Genomic DNA, 21,144 nt, shown 5'->3' on the forward strand with positions numbered 1-21,144 from the left:
CGGGAGTTACTACAGGGTTTTGAGGAGAGAAGTTAACACTTGCATTTTAAAAGGATTACTTTGCTGTGTTGAGAATAGATTTTTAGGGAGAACAGGGTAGAAGCAGGGAGGCTAAGTAGGCTATTTCAGTAATTCAGGCCAGAGGAGATAGTGGCTTGAAGTTGAAGTAGTGGTGAGAAAGATGAGATCACAACTGTAGTTTGAAAGTAGAGCCAACAGAATTTACTATTGCGTTGAATGTGTGGTTTAAAAGAACATCGGTCAAGGATGATTCAAGGACATTGAGAGTGAGCAGCTAGGATGGAGTTGCCATCATCTGAGATGGGAAAGTCTTCAAGTGCAGTGAATTTGGGGGCAGAGATTAGGAGTTCCGTTTAGACATGTCAGGACATCCAGTTTGAGATGTAGAGTAGCCAAGTATCTATACAAGTTAAGTTTAGGAGAGAGGTTTAGAGATATTCATTATTATGTAAACACAGGTTGAGTTTAGAGATAAAAATTTGAAAGTCTACCACATAGACGGAATTTAAAGCTATTAAACTAGACTGGATGAGGTCACTGTAAGAGTGAGTGTAGACATAGAAAAGAAAAGAATCAGGAACTGAGCCTTTGGAGGGATGTGTGTTTAATAGCAAGTTATTTGTTTTTGTATGCTTGTTTCACATCATTTATTAAAATCCGTCTCTGGGAAAAATATTGTCAGATGAAACTTAAGGTTATTTTCTTTCAAAGTTTGAGAACTTTTTATTGAATTTTTTTTTTTTTGAATGTTATTTTTTTCTTCTGAATGAGGCTACAGCTGACACATTATGTATTTAATACGTTGAGTTTTAAGATATTTTTTAGTTTGTTATTAAATTGAGAGCATTATCTGATTTTTTTTTCTCCCCTTTTTTTAGGGATGATTTGGTCAGACATTAAAAGACTCTGGTATGAAGGGCTGGAAGACTTTCTAGAAGAATCTCGTAATCAACTCAGTTTTGTCATGAATTCACTTTATTTGGCAACCTTCACCCTCAAAGTGGTCGCTCACAACAAGGTGACTATTAACTATGTCAGTTGGAGGCACAAGTGAAGTTTATTTAGGGAAAACCCAAGGTATTTAGCCATGTATTGCATATCTCAGAGCTGCTTTGGCTGAGACCTGTGTTTGATGTGTTTTCACTCTAAACCTACCCTTGAGCAAGGAAATAGCACACATTGTTTCCCAACTTTCTAATAGTTCCAGGAGTGTTAATTACCTTTACATGTTGGTTACCTATTATATGCCAGGCCACCATGCTTGATACTTGCTATACTTTATTTATCTCATTTTATTCTCACAGGGATTCTATGAGACAGATATCCTTATCCCCATTTTGCACATAAGGAAAAGGAAGCTCAGAGATAATAAATAACTTGTCTAAGACCACACAGTAAGAAACCAAGACTGGATTTAAATCCAGGTCTGTCTAGGCATTTTCTTTCTACCAAATGCCAATTCCTTATATCTGAGCTAGGTTCATTTACCTCATTAACCTATATATACTTAAAATGAGAACACAAAGTTACTTAAACTGATTAGTGTTAGAGATCTTTATATCTACCAGGGAAAAGTTTATCTGAATGGAACTCATTATAGTGTTTTTACACATTCCAAATCACTCCTATTATTTTCCACAGCTTAAAAAGTGATTTTTCTGATGCCTACAGTTTTAAATTTAAAACTGGACAGGGCTTCCTAGGTGGTGCAGTGGTTAAGAATCTGCCTGCCAATTCAGGGGACACGGATTCGATCCCTGCTCCAGGAAGATCCCACATGCCACGGAGCAACTAAGCCTGTGAGCTACAACTATTGAGCCTGCGCTTTAGAGCCTGTGAGCCACAACTATTGAGCCCATGTGCTGCAACTACTGAAGCCCACACGCCTAGAGCCTGTGCTCCACAGCAAGAGAAGCCATGGCAATGAGGAGCCCGCACACCGCAACAAAGAGTAGCCCCGACTCACCGCAACTAAAAGAAAGCCCGTGCACAGCAAAAAAGACCCAAAGCAGCCAATTAAAAAATAAATAAATAAGTAAATAATAAATTTATTTAAAAAAAAAGAAATGCGTTGATTAAAAAACAAAGCTGAGGGACTTCCTTGGTAATGCAGTGGTTAAGAATCCGCCTGCCAATGCAGAGGACATGGGTTCGATCCATGCCCTAGGAAGATCCCACCAAAAAGGGAAAAAAAAAAAAAAAAAAAAAGCTGAAGGTTTAAATTTGCTGCAAGTATTGATCAAAACAAAAGAAAACTGGACAAAAATCTAACCCTATTGACATCTTATAATGTTACTTTTATAAAGACTTATTAAAAGCCCAGAAAAGGTAATAGAGATTATGTCAACTTTGTTTACATCTGAGTTTAGAATTCTGAGGTGTCACATTCAAAGGAACTATTATATAATATTTTTTGGTTTTTGACTAATTTATAAACTACAGAGAAAACAAACTGGTTAACTTATATCACTTTATTAGAAACCTTTATTCCTGTAATTGATCAATAGTACTGAACATGTTTATTAGGTATTTTCAATGACCACAGTTGTGAAGTTATTAAGAAAATAAAATTGATCATACATAGATAAATGGTTTGATAGAGAGGTTGACGGTCACTGTTTTTTTTAGACTGGTCTCTTTAGTTCTAGAATCAGGGTGCCCATATAAATTATTCAAACTAGGACACTTTCCAAATGAAAGAGGGCACAATTAATAATTATGCTAGGAAAACTAGTGTGTAATCTAGGACTGTCCCAGGCAATTGGAACATGTGTTCACTCTATGTCTAGGTATAATAATACACTCTTTTTTTTTTCTCTTGTTATTTAGAGGGAGAAGAGCTTCTATGGTACATTGTACAATTCTGAGTCAAAGGGCTAGGTTAATTTAATGTGATAGCTAATTAATTGACAGCACACATTCTTAAAGTCTGTGCTGTGGAATTTAAGAAAAACTAGCAAAAATTTCATTTGTAAAAATTTTCATGACAGTTTTTAAAACATCAGGATTTCTGAGAAAACCTCTTTACATAGTGCAAGTGATATTGCCCCACATGTGTAGAAAATCTTTTATTTATTTAAAACAATGTTATTTCTATTGAAAGAAGAGAACTTAATACAACAAATGGAGTTCCCCCACAAGGAGACATAAAATAGTTTTCTTTCAACAGTCAGGATATTTGTTTTTATTTTCCTAAATTGAGAGAGCTATTTACCTTTGGCTTTTCCTTCCTAACCTTAGTTTCATGATTTTGCTGATCGGAAGGACTGGGACGCATTCCATCCTACGCTGGTGGCAGAAGGGCTTTTTGCATTTGCCAATGTTCTGAGTTATCTTCGTCTCTTTTTTATGTATACAACAAGCTCTATCTTGGGTCCATTACAGGTAAGTAATGAAAATTTCTTAAAGAATATTTGTTAAAACTATTGCAACCTTTTACTTGTCCTCTGGAACATTGTTCTCTCATGATGTTAAAGCTAAACTTTGCTTTTGAAAATAATAAACAGTAGAAAAGTCACAGTATGTTCATCTGCTTTGCTTCTGGCTGAATGATAATCCTTTGCTTTCAGATATTCCAAACTGTATTCAGCTGTGGTCCATCATCCTTATTCCCCAAGTCCATAGATGTAGGTATATTTAAAATATAGTTATACTTCAGACAATAGAGGGACATAAAATATTGCTTTTTATCAAAATAAATTTCACATTTAAAGTTTTAAGTGATAAATATAATTCTGTACAAACAGAATTCATACTTCATGATGATTTTGAAAATATGTAAATTATATTTTAACAGAATACTCTTTTACTTTGCTTAACAAATATCAAGTGTAGTAAGTTGGAAAATAGCATATTTAGAGCTAAAAAATTTCATAGAGCTTATGTAGTCCAGCTTTATGCTTTATAATACTTTACAGTTAAAGAAATTGAGCTTTTATTTGTTCATGGTGGTATGATTATTATACGTGAGAGTCCAGGACTAAATTCTAAGTCTCTTGACACTAAAGAAAGGACTCAAAATTGGTTGCCTGTACCCCACAGATTTTAGTAGTTGATTGTTCTTGAAAGGTGGAGTCAATTCTGCTTGGTAACTAGCTCTATGTAATACTGTGTTATTTTATAAATCTGAAAATCTGAGCAATATTCATTTTTCCTTGTTAAGTCAAAATTTGCTAACAATTTAGGTTCTTTTTTTATATCTTTAAAGGAGATATTTTAAATAAAATGCATAATTACCTTCTCCAACAGAGATATGAAAACAAAATATGTAGCAAAACCTGATTTGATTTGGCTATGCTGTCATCCTCCAAGAGTGTTTACTGAAGTGTGACTCCCTTAGCCAAGTCCTGTGAGATGCTCTGACTGAAATAAGTTTGGTACACACTGCATTCCATATAATCTCTTTTGGAGATTCACAGTGCACATTATCACATTAAAGCCTACGAGAAAGAAGTTAAGAAACTTGTTTAATCTTGTTCAAACTATCATCACCTAAATTCATTTAACATCAAACCCATTTTTCATGAACTAAGCTCACAGACCTCTTTTTTTCTCCAATACATGTTATATAAGACATTGGTTTAGACTATCGGTTATTTTCATTTAACTTTGCCACTAGTATCTTCTATAAATGTTTTAATCAAGAGTCAATAGTATTTTTACATGCACATTGTTTTGTTTGTTTTTTCGTTAAAAACTGATGGTATCCCTAAGTTTCTGTACTGGAAATTTCTTTATAGATTTTTACAAAGAGTTAAAAGGGAGAAAGTATATTATTATTTCTTAGCAAATTATTTGTTTCTTTTTCTTAGAAGTTTTGAGTCAGGTCTTCCTGACTTAATCTCTTCCCAAAAGAACTATAGACATGTATACAAATACTGTGTAAGTGGGTTTTGTTTTTTCAGCTGGGGTGTTTATTTTTCTCTTCCATCAGGATACTTTATATTGTTCTAATAGCCACAGAACTAACAAATAATTTGTCAAGCTAACAAATATTTATTGTGCTCCTGTTTTTTAAAAAGGTGTATAGGTTAATCATTTGTTTAAATATTATGATCTAGTCCAGCAAATGATTTTTTAAAATTATCTTTATTAAGGTATAATTTACCATACAATAAAATGCACCCATCTTAACTGTATAGTTTGATGAGTTTTGTGAATATGTAAACTGTTTATAGAGTGTGACTGGTTCTCATGGTTGCAGGCTCCCAGTCCCAAGTCATTATATCAAGTCTGTATCCAGCAGGAAGAAGGGGAAAGGCAGAAAGCATGAGCCAGCTGTCTTTTTTTTTTTTTTTAACAAGAGGACAATTATTTTTCCTTTAGGCCTACCAAATACTTCCACTTATATAACTCATTGGCCAGAATTGGGTCACATGGCTATTTGTATCTCTGAGGAGATGAATCCTTTTAATTGAGCATATTTCCCCCAAGAAACCAAGGTCTGCTTAGTCAGAAAGAAGATGAAAAATAAATATTGAACAAGAATCGGTAGAGTCCTTACTTCAGGCTTTTACTTTAAAAATTTCTCCAGTAAAGACATTTGTTTTCCAGTGTAGTCTTATTAACATGACAGGTTTGTATAACATATTAGTGACAAAGAACTCTAGAATAATTTTGTGCAGAAGATTTATAATACATTTTCTTCCGTTTTGTTAAGCATGAGCAAGGAACTCAAAAGAGTGATCCGGTTGCGAAGGAAAATTGACAAGTTAACTGCTTTAGCTCAAGTGCAACTGTTTTTCTTTACGTATATAACATACTATGTCAGATAATGTTTTTATGTGATTACTGCAGTTGTTTGTTAAATTTATATCCAGTTACTAACATTTTTTCCTCCCACATATTTATAGATTTAGAAGCTAGCAGACTTTTGTTTTAACTGGTTATGTAGCCTATAGTAGGAGTCCAGATCTCTCCCTTAGAACAACCATAGTTTATCATCTAAATAGAGACACTTTGGAGAATGAAAATGATGTTATTCATTACTAAGTTGGGACAACAGCTGTAAACTGGGACCATACCAGACAAAGCAAGGTCATAGAATTATCCTGTAGTGGAATACATAAAATGATCCTGATTCAGCAGTGATTGAATCCTTTATTTTAGCACTTGACATTTGTATGATTGTATTTATTAAATTTGTGACATGTTGTAGGTAGACCTTGGAAGATGGCCTTCTCCAGTCGGGCCTTACTTTCTAGCCATTGCTCACTATCCTCATCTCCTATGTCTTTCTGAAATACTTCTCCATCTGGGCCAAGACCAGTCACTGATCTCACACAGGTCCTGTGCTTTCCCACTTCCTTATCATTGTTTATGTTATTACACTGTTTAGAATGTCCCAGACTATCCTCTGCTTGTTGAAACTTTAATTATTCATCCAGTAAACATTTATTGAGTGTCTGATAGGTACTGGACACTGGGAATACTGAAATGAGTATGCTGCAGTCTCCTTTTACAGAACTCATAGTTCACTGAGGATGACAAGCCAATGACAACATTTGGAATGGTAGATGCTGTAATAGAGAGCTCAGAGGAAGGGCACTCACTTCAATCTAAGGCATCAGAGGACACTTCCCAGAAGAGATGACACTGAGATTAAACCTTAAAAGATGAGTTGAAAGGAGGTTGGCTATAGGGATTCCAGGGAGAGGGAACATGCACCAGCTTTAGTGTCCCCACCACTAGAAAATCTATTCCTATGCTCATACTTCCATGTGAACGAATTTCTCCATATAATGGACTTAATACTTTGCACATCTAATGAACACTTCCTGTAGTTAAGTCTTAATCATAAGACGATTTAAATTTAACTTGTCCTAAATTATGTTGTTTCTACTAAATTAAAAATTCCTTTAGGATTGGGAATATATCTTCATTTTCTGGTCTGCACCTTACTCATTGCCTTGCCATTATTGTTACTTAATGACTGTTTGTTGAATTGAGTTGAAAAACTGGTTAGATGGGATTGGGTAAAGATAAGCACTGATTGGTCTGAGAAAACAACAAAATCTGATGGAGAAATATGGCTATATCCCAGCTGTTGCTGTACCTGCTTGTTCCCAATAATAACAGCAACTAACATGTATTGAACATTTCATGTGGGCCAGGCACTCTGTTTTCCATTTATTTAACCCTCATCACATCCCTTGTTATTTTTTATTTTCATTTTACAAATGGAGGGTTTAAGGCTTAGGGAGAGAAATAGTTCACAGAACTCTTCAATGGCAGAATCAAGAGTTGAACCTGAGTCTGTCTGACTCCAGAGGCCAGCCTGCTGTTTGAAGTTAGCTCTCCCACTTCCATGAAGGATACCAGCTAATCCACCTGAGCAGATGTAAGAGACATGTTTGGACATAAATCAGTAATGTTACATACTTTAACAACAACAACAACAAAGGCATGAAGACAAAATCTATAAATGACTGTGATAATGGTAATGAGAACAGTGAACATTTGAGTCCCTAACTGTGTCAGATACTGTTCTAAGATCTTTATTTACACTTATTACCTCATTCAGTCCTCACAACCATTCTAAGAGGCAGACTCTTTTATTTCCATTTTACAGAGGAAGAACCTGAGGCATAGAGACATTAAGTAACTTGTACAATGTCACACGGCTGGTGAGTAGTAGAACTGGGATTCCAACCTGGGCGGTTTGGCTCCAGAGCTAATGGTCTTAACCACTGTGCTGAATTGCTTCTCAGAGTTTTCTTAAGTAATATGAGTCCCTCATTAACTTTTACTGTACAATACTTTCGTTGGCAGGCTTTCATAATTTATAGATTTTTAAAATTCTCCTTTATCTATGTGCTTCAAATGACTGAAACAACCTTCAGTACTGGTAGTTGAGTGATTAGACAGGAAGGCAAAGCCAGGATCACACAGCTTGGTTCAGAATCCTGCTCCCTAACTTACTGCTACTTGTTCTCTGTGAGTCTCAGTTTCTGTGTCTGTTGTTGCGAGGATTAAATGGGTTGGTGTATATCAGATGCATAGCAGAGTACCTGATGCATGATGGGCTTTACATAAATGTTTAGATCCATTCCTCCATTCCCTTAGAATAGTGGAGGTAACTGTGGCAGACCTGAAAAATAATACAAGAAAACAGGAAAGTGACACACAAGTGCATCCTTTAGTACGTGACACACAAGTGCATCCTTTATTCCTAGTGAATTGTTTGTCTTTAATTAGCAGACAGTTTAGTGGCCTATATAACATAAATACATATTATTGTTGTTTGTGAGTAAAGAGTGATTTCAGGTGTTTTGCATTTTAGGGTATACTGGGGATGGGTATTTTTCTTGAAAGGAGTATGGAATGTCAGAGCTAGAGGGAAACTTAGAAGTCATATATTCTAGGGGTTCCAAAACTGAACAGGATGCACGATCATGTGGGGAACACATTTAATCTACGTTCTCCAGTCCTGCCCTCAGAGATTCTAATTAAGTAGATTGGAGTGACATCTGACAAATGTTTAATAGCATGTAGATGAGCGCGTCTGATGCAGCATGTGACCATTTCTTTTACAGGTCAGGAAAGTAAGGCCCAGCTCACACGGTGTTAGAAAAAAGATGGTGTAAAATGTTAATTAACAGTTACATCTTTTAAAACACACTTTTTCATGTATTAATTCAACAAGCCCTGCTGTGTAGGTGAAATGTATGAGAACTAAATATTTCTTAATTGTATGCAGCCGCCAGTTTTTAGTGGGAGAGCTAAGGTAAAAACCACAAAATGATGTTTTAGAAAAGCCCTTGCAAGGAGTCAGAAGCAAGAATTCAATTCCACCTCTGCTATCTATTCTTTCACGCTGAGCAGTTCACTAAATCTCTCCGAGTTTCAGTTTGTCACTTGGAGAAATGGAGATGATGCTCGCCTTCCCCACCTGGCAGGGTAAATAAAAATATGTGATACATCTTGGAAAATGGTAAAGTGTTAGATAAAAGATGTATAAAAAGTAGTCATGTATTCAGCATTTTAATTAATATACCCGGTTCTGGAGCTTACTGACTTTGTGCCTGTCCTTAAAGACTGCTGGAAGAGACAAACATAAATATTAGTATAAAGTGAGAGATACTATTTTAGAGATTATATACAGAGGACTTGGGAGCATGACTGAGAGGATGCTTGGAGAGAGTCAGGAAGTTTGACTTGTATGAGTTCTTTGTATATTTGGGATATTAACCCCTTATCAGATATATCTTTTTCAAATATCTTCTCCCATTCGATAGGCTGCCTTTTCATTTTGTTGATGGTTGCCTTCTCTGTGCTAAAGCTTTTAAGTCTGAGTAGGTTCCATTTGTTTATTTTTGCTTTTGCTTCCCTTGCCTGAGGAGACATATCCAAAAATGTATTGTTAAGACCAATGTCAGAACGCATATAGGTTATGTTTTCTCCTAAGAGTTTTATGGCTTCAGGTTTTTGTACATGGAGTGAGAAAGTAGTTCAGTTTGATTCCTTTGACACATATAAAGAACATTTTGAGCATGAATGGCTTGATTAGGTAGAACTTTTCTACAGATAATTATGGGTTTTTCTGGAAAAAGACTTGGAAGAAAAATGACTGGAAGTTATTATTTCTTCCCTTTTGTCAGCAATTTTATAAATTAACACTTGATATGCACCCTAATGATATCAACACTTTATCAGGCATTTAGCATGTCTTTGCTGTTCCATATAGTGCTCTGTGTATGAGGCTTTTTCCTGTTAAATTATTTCCTAAGGATACATCTTCAGTAGTATTAACATATCAAAAATAGGATTCTTAGAGTGCCTCAGTATTTCTATTTCTTTGTAAAAGGATGTGTCTGTTTTAAGTCACACAAACAGTGTAAAAGCACACAAAAAGTTCACCACATTAATAGCTTTAGTGCTATCTTTCTTTGTAGTAGTTTAATTTCCATTTTTCTGATTACTAGGACAATATTTTTCTCTGTGTGTACTAGTGTTAACTACTGTGTAAATTTCAGTACTAATGTTTAAATTACCATCTTTTTCATAACTTACTATTCATATTTCTCAAATAAAACTGCTAAGTAGTTTTAAATAAGTAAATATTTAAGAAAGCATGATCGTTATTTTTACAAATAAATGAGCCTTATAATCTTTCTTAGACTACAATTAATTTTTTGCATTTCACATGAATGTTTCATTAGTGTGCTCTTCAAGCTAACATTCACCTCAATGATGTCCAGTGTAACTAATTTTGTTTCTTCCATCTTATACAAGAACTAATAACCATGCTTTTAAAAAACAAGTCATGAAGTTTGTGGTGTTCTCCTTAAATATTGCTGATCTTGATATTGAAATTGAATTACACTTATCTCTAAGATTTAGTAATGTTAAATTAAGGCCTTTACTTTTGGACTAAATTTTTGAAATTAAAGTTATAACAGCATACATGGTCACTCTTGGAAAACTTAATTTACCTTTAAGCTCACAGTGTCTAAATTTTCTTCAAATCTAGTCTTTTCTGTAATTATCTAAAGCAGTTGTTGTATTCTTACTGTCATATGTTATTAGATTCTCTGCTAACATGATATGGCTTTATTCTAAGCACTCACAATCTGAATAAATGATTTCTTTCCAAAGTGACCTAATAAAGCTATCCTTGATTAAGAGAGAAATGTATTTCTTCTCTTTCTCACACGTTTTGAGCTTTCCAATTCTAAAAGTTCTCTGTTTCTTCCATCAGAATTTTGCTAGGGGGCCAAGTACGGGAAGCATAAGATTTTGAAAAAAACCACATGCTAGTCAAATGCATAAAGGTCAGGCATAGTGGACCTCTCCACTCCAAGTCACCTAGAATACTAGTTTGTGCTATGCCGAAAAATTTTAGCACACTTCTCTGACTTAACTAGCTGGCTCACTTTAGTGGGCTGGAGGGGCCTGGCCACTGGCCTGCTGCTACTATTTTGTATCATTGGTGATTGCCATATGTTATGTTGGTAGGCTCAAGAGAGTTCAGAATTTTATTTGAAGTTGAATTTAACTAATTATATAAATTTGGCCTGGTTACATTCGAGGAAAGATTATTTCTAAACACTAAATTTTGTATCTTAAAAGTAATAAATGCACATAGCAAGAAAATTCAAAGGGGTATAAAGTGAGAAAGTCTGCCTTCTACACCCCTAGTCCTACCTCCCATAGATAAGCACTGTTAATGGTTTCTTGGGTAAACTTCCAGAAATTTCCTGTGCATACCAACCTTATCTACATGAAAACATATATCTCATCTATCCTTTAAAAAATAGCTGCTATAATACTGTTGTGTACCCTGCTTTTTTGACTTAATGTTTTGTAGGCACCTTTCTGTGCCAGCACATAGTACTTCATTCTTTTTAACAACATTTAGGATGTTCTAATTTTTTTTTGCTGCAATGCTGCAATGAAAATCCTTGTATGTAATGCATCTTTGAGTACTTACTATTGGCTAAATTTCTAGGGATGGAATTTCCAGGTCAAAGTGTAATGTTAAACTATTCTCCAAATTTGTATGCCAATTTAAATACCAAGAATTTTTGAAAAGTACCTATTCCCTAGATTTTGAAAGAGTATTAAAGGAGAATGAAATTAGGCTTGAATAAAGCTCCCAAATGCATTACACATGTCTAAATTATGAAAGGTACTCAGATAAGTATTAGACCCTCTCATTTGACTTAACACATATAATTTTTTCTCATAATAGACCCCAAATGAAAGAAAATTGGTCACCTTGGCAAAGAGATTAGAGCAGTCATAGAGAAGGAAATGCTGTTCTTTGGGAAGTGGTTTAGAATTGGTTGCAAAAATCAAATGAAATACTTTATGTCCTAATGGTTTTATATTTGTAAACTTTAAGAAATTATAAATATAAGCATTTATTTCCCTTTAGGTTTTAGCAAGCAATTTTTCTTTCATCCCTTGCAAATCAGGCCTTTTCTTAAATTTCCATGTCTCTTCCTCTACCTTTATAACAACAGTATCCTCTGCAGACTTGGTCCAGATTCAATGAATGTACCATCCAACACTCACAGTGCTGGCTTGATCAGAATGGCTTTTTGTTTGGCAACTGGATTTTTGATGTTTTAAAAGTCCTGAAATATCTCAAACAGGTGGAAAAAAAGGAGTAGCCTCGTGGATCATATATTTTCTTCCTTTTCATGCTTGGTCATTTAGTTTTTCATATATTGTTTTTGTGATAATTTTAATGAACACCTATGTAATATATCCCACAGATTTCAATGGGACAAATGTTACAAGATTTTGGGAAATTTCTTGGAATGTTTCTTCTTGTTTTGTTTTCTTTCACAATTGGACTGACACAATTGTATGATAAAGGCTATACTCCAAAAGAACAGAAGGACTGTGTAGGCATCTTCTGTGAACAGCAAAGCAATGATACCTTCCATTCGTGAGTGTCTTTTAAATTTTTGGTAAATATATGTCTGTCTTTCTGTCCTGTTATGTAGGAATTCATACCTACAGAACTAGAACTTCAGATTTTCTTTCAGAAATGTTTTGAATAAGAAATACTTTTTTTCACAAATCATTTAATAGTCATCTTTACACATAGAATATTAAATAATTAGTGGCCTGAGTTATTACATTGTGTCCTTGACTGTAATCTTTCTTAACAGAGGAACTCTTGCGTTTTGTGCACTGTTAACATTTTGGGCAGGACAGTTCTTTGTGGGTCCTGTGTATGTATTGTGAGATGTTCTGCATCTCTGCCCCCAAGTATTAATTGTCAATAGCAATTCTCTGTCATTGTTACAACCAAAACACTCTTAGATTTCAGTACTTCTTAGGAGGTCATTAAGGTTGAGACTGTTAAAGCTTAGTGAACATTTTTTTTCCTCTAGTTTACTGTATCAGAAGGAATTGAACAACCAGTTGTAAGGCAGACAAAACACCTCCCCTCATTCTTAAATAAAATAATGGAGAAAAGGTGTAGAATTACACGTTTGTTGTGTTCCTATTATATACCAACTATTCTTTAGTTTATTTAAGGAATAAGATTAAATGAATACTCAATATTCATTTGACACCTTCAATATGCCAGACACTGTTCTAAGTGTTAAGTAAATGAAGTATCAGTAAACAAAACTACCTTCATGGAGTTTATTTTCTAGTGAGGTGATACAGGCAGTAAGAATAGAAATAAAATATATAGTATATTACACAGTATTGATAAGGCCCTGCACCTCAAATAAAGCTTGGGCCAGAGAGGATTTTTGTTTGAGAGAGGGTATAGCTTTAATTAGATAGGAGGTTAGGGAAGGCTTCACAAAAGATGATGTTTAAGTAAAGATATAAAGCTGGTGAAGGATCAAGCCATGAAGAATGTATCTGGAGGAAGAGCATTGGCAGGTAGGGGAATGCAAATGCAAATGCCTTGAGATGGGAGTGTGGTTGGCATGTTCAAGGAAAAGCCAGGAGGCCAGTGTGGGTGGTATGTAGTGAATCAGAGAGAGAGTTTTAGTAGATTACGTCAGGAAGGTAATAGGGAATAAAGAGGATCGAGATGGTGAAGTAAGGGGACTTGGAGCTCACCTCCCCCCATGAACACATCAAAAATACATCTACATGTGGAATAATTCTCACTGAAAGCTAGCTGGAAACTGGCAGAAGGAATCCTGTACAACCAAGGCTGTAAGAAAGGTACAGATGTAATTGGGTAGGATGAGAAGAAAGTGATTGGTCAGGACCTGTGCCTCTGGGAGGGAATTCAGAGGAAAAGGGAGATCGCACAGGTGGACACTCACCCTAGGGAGTGAGCGTGTCAAGCCACAGACTGGGTGTCCTAGTCTGGATTCTACGTACCCATAGGAGACAAGCCCCCTTAGCTGGGTTGGAGAACCCCTGGGACAGATAGAAAGGCTGAAGAAGGCTTCCCTGGTGTGCAGTGGTTAAGAATCCACCTGCCAATGTAGGAGACATGGGTTTGAGCCCTGGTCTAGGAAGATCCCACATGCTACAAAGCAACTAAGCCTGTGTGCCACAACTACTGAGCCTGCACTCTAGAGCCCATGAGCCACAACTACTGAGCCCACATGCTGCAACTACTTAAGCTTGCGCGCCTAGAGCCCGTGCTCCGCAACAAGAGAAGCCACTGCAATAAGAAGCCTATGCACTGCAATGAAGAGTACAGAAAGCCCATGCGCAGCAACGAAGACCCAACACAGCGAATAGATTAAAAACAATTTTTTTTAATTTAAAATTAAAAAAAAAGGCTGGAGAAGCATGGACTCTACTCATGAGGCTTGCCAGTGGTGGCTTGCCCCCAGCCAGAGAAAGGTCTGCCCTAGTGACTGCTAGGTTTCCTGTGGCCACCTTGCTGCTCTCCCTGACGTAAACTGAGTGAATAACCCAGCCTCACTCATTCCACGTCACAGCATGGCACTGGACTGTAGGGGCAGCGGCTGCCACTGTTGGAGCTTACTCCAGTGGCATCCCAGAAGCAGCCCAGCATTTTGACAGCAGCACAGCTGTTGAGTTTCCTGCGGCCCCCTTGCTGTGTGCCCAAGCCCAAGCTGAGAGAATACTCTGGTCCCACTCACTCAGTGTCACAGCACAGCGCTAGCTTTCGGGCAGCCATGATCAGGGAAAAGACACGAAGATGGGCTGCCTCTGAGTGGAGCCACAGACACCTACACAGGTAGTGCATTGGACCTCTGTAAGTGCATTAACCCCATTTTCTTCAGCACTCTTCTTTGAGGCAAAGTTTCTGGTGTGGGGAGAAGGAAAAACAAACACTTCAAAGAAAAGAGCCAGCTCTAACCTGATCCTCGAGCTCCTACTATAGCAACATGGGAGCAGACCCCACCCTGACCTCAGGGCAGTGATGGCCACTGAGCAGAGAGGATGTCTCATCTCACACCCTGCATGGGCTCAAGCTCCTCCATTTCCAGCCATACCCCCTACCCAGGTGATAGCTGCCAGCACACCCTGAGGAAAGACTGGCACCCACATCAAATCCAGCCATCCCACTAAAGGCATTGGCTACGTGCATAAGAATACCCCTTCAAGACCACAATAGGTAGCTTTTCACCTAAATTCCTAGAGGCAAAGAAAGTTAAGTAAAATGAAAAGGTAGAGGAATTACTCTCAATTGAAAAAGTAAGAGAGAAATCTTGAAAAAATAAATAATGAAACAAATAATTTACCAGATAAAGAATTCAAATCATTGGTAATAAAAAGCTAACTAAATTCGTTTAGAACAAGAGTTGATCTAAACAAAGATCGTTTTAACAAGGAACTAGAAAATATTTTTAAAAAATAGGTAATTCAATATCTGAAATAAAAAACACTCTGAATAGCCGACTGAGTGGCACAGAAGAACACATAAGTGATCTGGAAGATAGAATAATGGAAATCACCCAATCAGAACAGCAGAAAGACAAATGATAAAAAAAAAAAGTGGTCCACAAGATCTCTAGGATAACATTAAACATACCAACATTTACATAATAGGGGTTCCAGAAGGAGAAGAGAGAGCAAGAGAAGAGGATTGAAAATGTATTTGAAGAAATTATGGCTGAAACTTTCCCAAACCTGAAGAAGGAAACAGATATCCATGTACAGGAAACACAAAGGGTCCCAAACAAGATGAAACCAAACAGACTCACATCAAGACATATCATAATTAATATGGCAAAAGTTAAAGAAAGAATTCTAAAGGCATCAAGAGAAAAAGAGTCATATACAAGGAAATCTCCACAGGCTATCAGCTGATTTCTCTGCAGAAACTTTGCAGGCCAGAAGGGAGAGACATGATATATTCAAAGTGCTGAGAGGGAAAAACCTAAACCCTAAGACTGACATCAATGGACAGATCATCCAGACAGAAAATCAATAAGAAAACAGTGGTCCCAAATGACAAAATAGGCCAGTTGAACTTAATAGATATCTATACGACATTCCATCGCAGAACAGCAGAATACTCATTCTTTTAAAGCGTATATGAAAAGTTCTCCAGGATGGATCACATACTAGGCCACAAAACAAGCCTCAATAAATTTAAGAAAATAGAAATTATATTAAGCATTTTTTTTTCTGACCACAATGGTATGAAATTAGAAATAAGCTATGGAAAGAAAAATGGAAAAAGAACAAACATGTGGAGACTAAATAACATGCTACTAAAAATAAACAAACAAAAACCAATAGGTTAATGGTAAAATCAAAAAGGAAATCAGAAAATAGCTCAAGACAAATGAAAATGGAAACACAACTTTCCAAACTTTGGGGGATGCAGCAAAAGCAGTTCTAAGGGTTTATAGCTATACAGGCCTTCCTCAAGAAATAAGAAAAATCTCAAATAAACAACCTAACCTACTACCTAAAAGAATTAGAAAAAGAAGAACAAAGAAATCCCCAAGTCAGCAGAAGGAAGGGAGGAAGGAAGGCTGGAAGAAAATAATAAAGATCAGAGTAGAAATAAATAAAATAGAGATTGAAAAAAACAATAGAAAAGATCTGTGAAACCAAGAACTGGTTTTTTGAAGAGATTAACAAAATTGATAAACCTTTAGCCAGGCTCACCAAGAAGAAGAGAGGACCCAAATAAACAAAATAAGAATTGAAAGAGGAGAAATAACAACTTATACCTCAGGAATACAAAAAATCATAAGAGAATACTGTGAACAGTGATATGCCAACACATTGGACAACTGAAAAGAAATGGACAAATTTGTAGAAACATACAGCCTGCCAAGACTGAATCAAGAAGAAACACTGATCATTAGAAGTGAAATTGAACTTGTAATAATAATAAAAAAAAAAACTCCCAGCAAACCAAAATCCAGAATGGGATGGCTTCACAGGGGAATTCTACCAAACATATAAAGAATAACCAATACCTGTCCTTCTCAAACTATTCCAAAAAAAATTAAAGAGGGTGGAACACTCCCAGCTTCATTCTGTGAGGGCACCATTACCCTGATACAAAAACAAGACAAAGACAGTACAAAGAAAATTACAGGCCAATATTTTTGATAAATATAGATGCAAAAATCCTCAAAATATTTGCAAACTGAATCTAAAAGTGTGTAAAAAGGATCATACACCATGATCGAGTTGGATTTACTCCAGGATCACAAAGATAATTCAACATATGCAAATCAATCAATGTGATACACCACATTAACAAAAGGAGGGGTGAAAATCACATGATCATCTCAATAGATGCAGACAGAGTTTTGACAAAATTCAACATCCATTTGTGATAAAAAGTCATCAAAGTGGGAATAGAGGGAACGTATCTCAAGATAATAAAGGCCATTTATGACATACCCATAGCTAACATCACACTTGATGAAAAGCTGAAAGCCTTTCTGTTAAATTCAGGAATAAGACAAGAATGGCCACTCTTACCACTTCTATTTAACAAAGTGTTGGAAGTCTTAGCTGCAGCAATCAGACAAGAAAAAGATATAAAATGTATCCAAATTGAAAGGGAAAGTGTGAAACTCACTATTTGCAGGTGACATGATATTTTATATAGAAAACCCTAAAATCTCCACCCAAAGAACTATTAGAACTAATAAATGAATTCAGTGAGGTTGCAGGATACAAGATTAATGTACAGAAATATATGTATGTTAATTAGTTTCTATACACTAATAATGAAATATCAGAAAGAGAAAGTGAAAAAATAAAATCCCATTTAAAATCACACCTAGCCATAAACTTAACCAAGGAGGTGAAAGACTATACTCTGAAAACTAGGAAACATTGATATAGGAAATTGAAGATGATACAAAGAAATGGAATGATATCCCATGTTCTTAGATTGGAAGAATTAACGTTGTTAAAATAGCCAAACTACCCAAACCAATCTCCAGATTTAATGCAGTCCCTATCAAAATGCCCATGACATTTTTCACAGAACTAGAACAAATAATCCTAATATTCATATGGAACCACAAAAGACCCCAAATTGCCAAAGCAATCTTGAGAAAAAAGAACAAAGCTGGAGGTGTAAGCTTCCCAGACTTCAGATTATACTACAAAGCTACAGAAATCAAAACAGCATGGTACTGGCACAAAAACAGATCAGTGGGACAGAATAGAGAGCCCAGAAATAAACTCATGCACCATCAGTCAGTTAACCTATGACAAAGTTGGGAAGAATATACAGTGGAGAAAAGAAAGTCTCTTCAATAAGTAGTGCTAGAAAAAGTGGACAGCTACATGTAAAACAATGAGATTAGAACATTCCCTCAGAACATATAGACACATAAACTCAAAGTGGTTCAAAGACCTAAATGTAAGACATGACACTGTAAAACTCCTAGAAGGGAATATAAGCAGAACACTCTTTGACATACATCATAACAATAATTTTTTGGATCAGTCTCCTAAGGCAAAAGAAATAAAAGCAAAAATAAACAAATGGGACCTAACTAAACTTAAAAGCACAGATGAGTGGATTAAGAAGATGGGGTACACACACACACACAATGGAATGTTACTCAACCATAAAAAAAATAATGAAATTCTGCCATTTGAAGCAATGTGCATAGACCTAGATAATATTATGCTTAGTGAAATGTCAGACAGAGAAAGACAAATACTGTATGTTACTTATATGTGGAATCTAAAAAATAATACAAATGAATGTATATACAAAACAGAAACAGACTTACAGATGTAGAAAACAAACTTGTGGTTACCAAAGGGTAGAGGGAAGTGGGGAGGGACAAATTATGGGTATGGGATTAACAGACATAAACTACTATGTATAAAATAGATAAGCAACAAGGATATATTGTATAGCACAGGGAATTATAGCCATTACCCTGTAATAATCTATAATGGAGTATAATCTGCAAAAATACTGAATCACTGTGCTGTACACCTGAAACTAACATAGTATTGTGAATTAACTATACTTCAATTAAAAGAAAGAAAGGAAGAAAAAGAAAAGAAAGAAAAAGAAAGAAGAAAGGAAGGAAGAAAGAAAGAAAGAGAGAGAGAAAGAAAGAGAGAAAAAGAGGAAAAGAAGGAAGGAAGGAAGGAAAGGGAAAAAAAGAAAGAAAGGTAATGGGATCATGTAGGACCTTGTCGACCCTTGTGTGGACTTTGGGCTATTGAGCTTGAGAGCCATTTGAAGTTTTTGAGCAAAAAAGTGGCAAAATCTAATTAAATATTAACAGAATCATAGGCTGTTGTGTTGAGAAAAGATGAAGTAGTAGTAAGAGATTAAACAGGAATAATTTATCTTCTTTTTGAGTTTGTTTCTTTGTTTAAAGTAAGGCATATCTGTGATGTTGGGTCCAACCTCAGTTGTTTTATAAAATATTACTCCTGGGCTATGTATGTATTCTTTATGTAGTGTTGATATAAATGAATTCTTAATTTTTGTTAATTAACTTCATAAAATTCCATTTAAACAAATGTAATTGTCTTTACAGGTTCATTGGCACTTGCTTTGCTTTGTTCTGGTATATTTTCTCCTTGGCACACGTGGCAATCTTTGTCACAAGATTTAGCTATGGAGAAGAATTACAGTCCTTCGTTGGAGCCGTTATTGTTGGAACATATAATGTCGTGGTTGTGATTGTGCTTACCAAGCTGCTGGTGGCAATGCTTCATAAAAGTTTTCAGTTGATAGCAGTAAGTGTTCATTCTTTTAAAAATTTTATATTCTCTTCAGATCATACCAGATGTATGTAGTAGATAAGGCAACCAAATAATTAAGAATTAGTATATTTAAAAATTAAATACAAATTTTTTTTAGATGTAAGTAATGTATATTAGTTGCAAGTCTTGAACCAAATTTTTACCCACAAGGTGTGGAAACATTCGAACAATTTCAAACAATCTCTTACTGCTGTGTGGGTGTGCCTATTCATATACTGTGTTGCTTTTTCATTTGCCTCTTATAGAATCATGAAGACAAAGAATGGAAGTTTGCTCGAGCAAAGTTGTGGCTTAGCTACTTCGATGACAAATGTACATTACCCCCACCTTTCAACATCATTCCTTCGCCAAAGACCATCTGCTATATGATTAGTAGCCTCAGTAAATGGATTTGCTCTCATACATCAAAAGGCAAGGTTAAACGACAGAACAGCTTAAAGGTAAGACATTGGATGTTTGAACTGCAACACGATAATTTTAACAATTCCTAATCCCAGATGTTTCCTAAAGCATAAATATGCAGGTTCCTAAGGGCTAACACAGGTTCCTTGTGTTGTTTCGTACAGGGCATTCTCTGTAGTAATTTGTTGTGGTTATAAAGCAATCAGAGCAACAACTTTTAAAAAAAAAAAGGGCTAAGCCTGTTTTTGTTTTTGTTTTTGTTTTTGTTTTTCCACTCCTGTATCCCTAGTGCATGGCATAGGATCTAACATAAAGATTCAGTACATATTTATTGAAAATGAGAGAGAAAACTGTGATTTTTTTCATGAATTCTCATCTCACAGTTTAAAACAAGGAAAATATTCAGCATAAAGAGACTCCCAGAGTCAACACCTGTTTTTCTGGTTCTTCTTGAAAGTTGTTCAATACATAAATAATTCAATATATGTTGCTATAAACCAGGAGTTGGCACACTTTTTCTGTAAGGGACCAGATAATAAATATTTTAGACTTTGTGGGCCATAACAAAATTGTAGATTTTATGTAGGTAATAATATAACAGAGAGAAACAAATTTCCACAAAATTTTTATTGATGAAATTAAAAATATGACAATAATTGAGTAATATGTTTTTATAATACAGGTCTATTAATAAAAAGAGTAGAATTCGATTTTGGGAGGAGGGATAACATTTTGTTTAATTGAGGTTCAAAGTTAGTATTCCCCATCATCAAATTGATTACAAATGTTCATCTATAAAAGTGATTCTTAGCTCACAGGCCATCAGAAACAGGAAGTGGGCCATATTTGGCCTGTGGGTCATAGTTTGCTAATCCTTACTATAAACCAAGGATTTTAAATCAACATAAGCATGGAGTTAAATGAATAAAACAAATATGCAGGGCATATTTATTTCAAACGTGTTGAATATTATTTTGTAACATGTAGTGGCAAAAATATAGCCTAATAAAGCATTAGAAAATATGTGTTTGTATCTGTAAGTTTTTAAAAAATTCACCTCATATTTTTGTGCTTGTTGTTAGTATCGCA

At 35.5% G+C, this 21,144-nt stretch overlaps 1 protein-coding gene across 4 annotated transcripts in view; it reads left to right on the top strand.

Moving 5' to 3' along the window:
• TRPC1 (transient receptor potential cation channel subfamily C member 1) overlaps positions 1 to 21,144 on the top strand; it is a 61,718-nt gene that overhangs the window by 38,683 nt on the left and 1,891 nt on the right. For 3 of the 4 annotated variants that reach the window (XM_057739819.1, XM_057739820.1, XM_057739821.1), the window contains 5 exons: positions 900 to 1,039; positions 3,262 to 3,405; positions 12,243 to 12,418; positions 19,425 to 19,626; positions 19,899 to 20,093. In XM_057739819.1, coding sequence (XP_057595802.1) covers positions 900 to 1,039; positions 3,262 to 3,405; positions 12,243 to 12,418; positions 19,425 to 19,626; positions 19,899 to 20,093 — 857 coding nt within the window. The other variant, XM_057739822.1, reaches the window with a different exon arrangement.

The sequence above is a fragment of the Hippopotamus amphibius genome, chromosome 6 (genome assembly GCF_030028045.1).
Source record: "Hippopotamus amphibius kiboko isolate mHipAmp2 chromosome 6, mHipAmp2.hap2, whole genome shotgun sequence".
NCBI lineage: Eukaryota > Metazoa > Chordata > Mammalia > Artiodactyla > Hippopotamidae > Hippopotamus > Hippopotamus amphibius.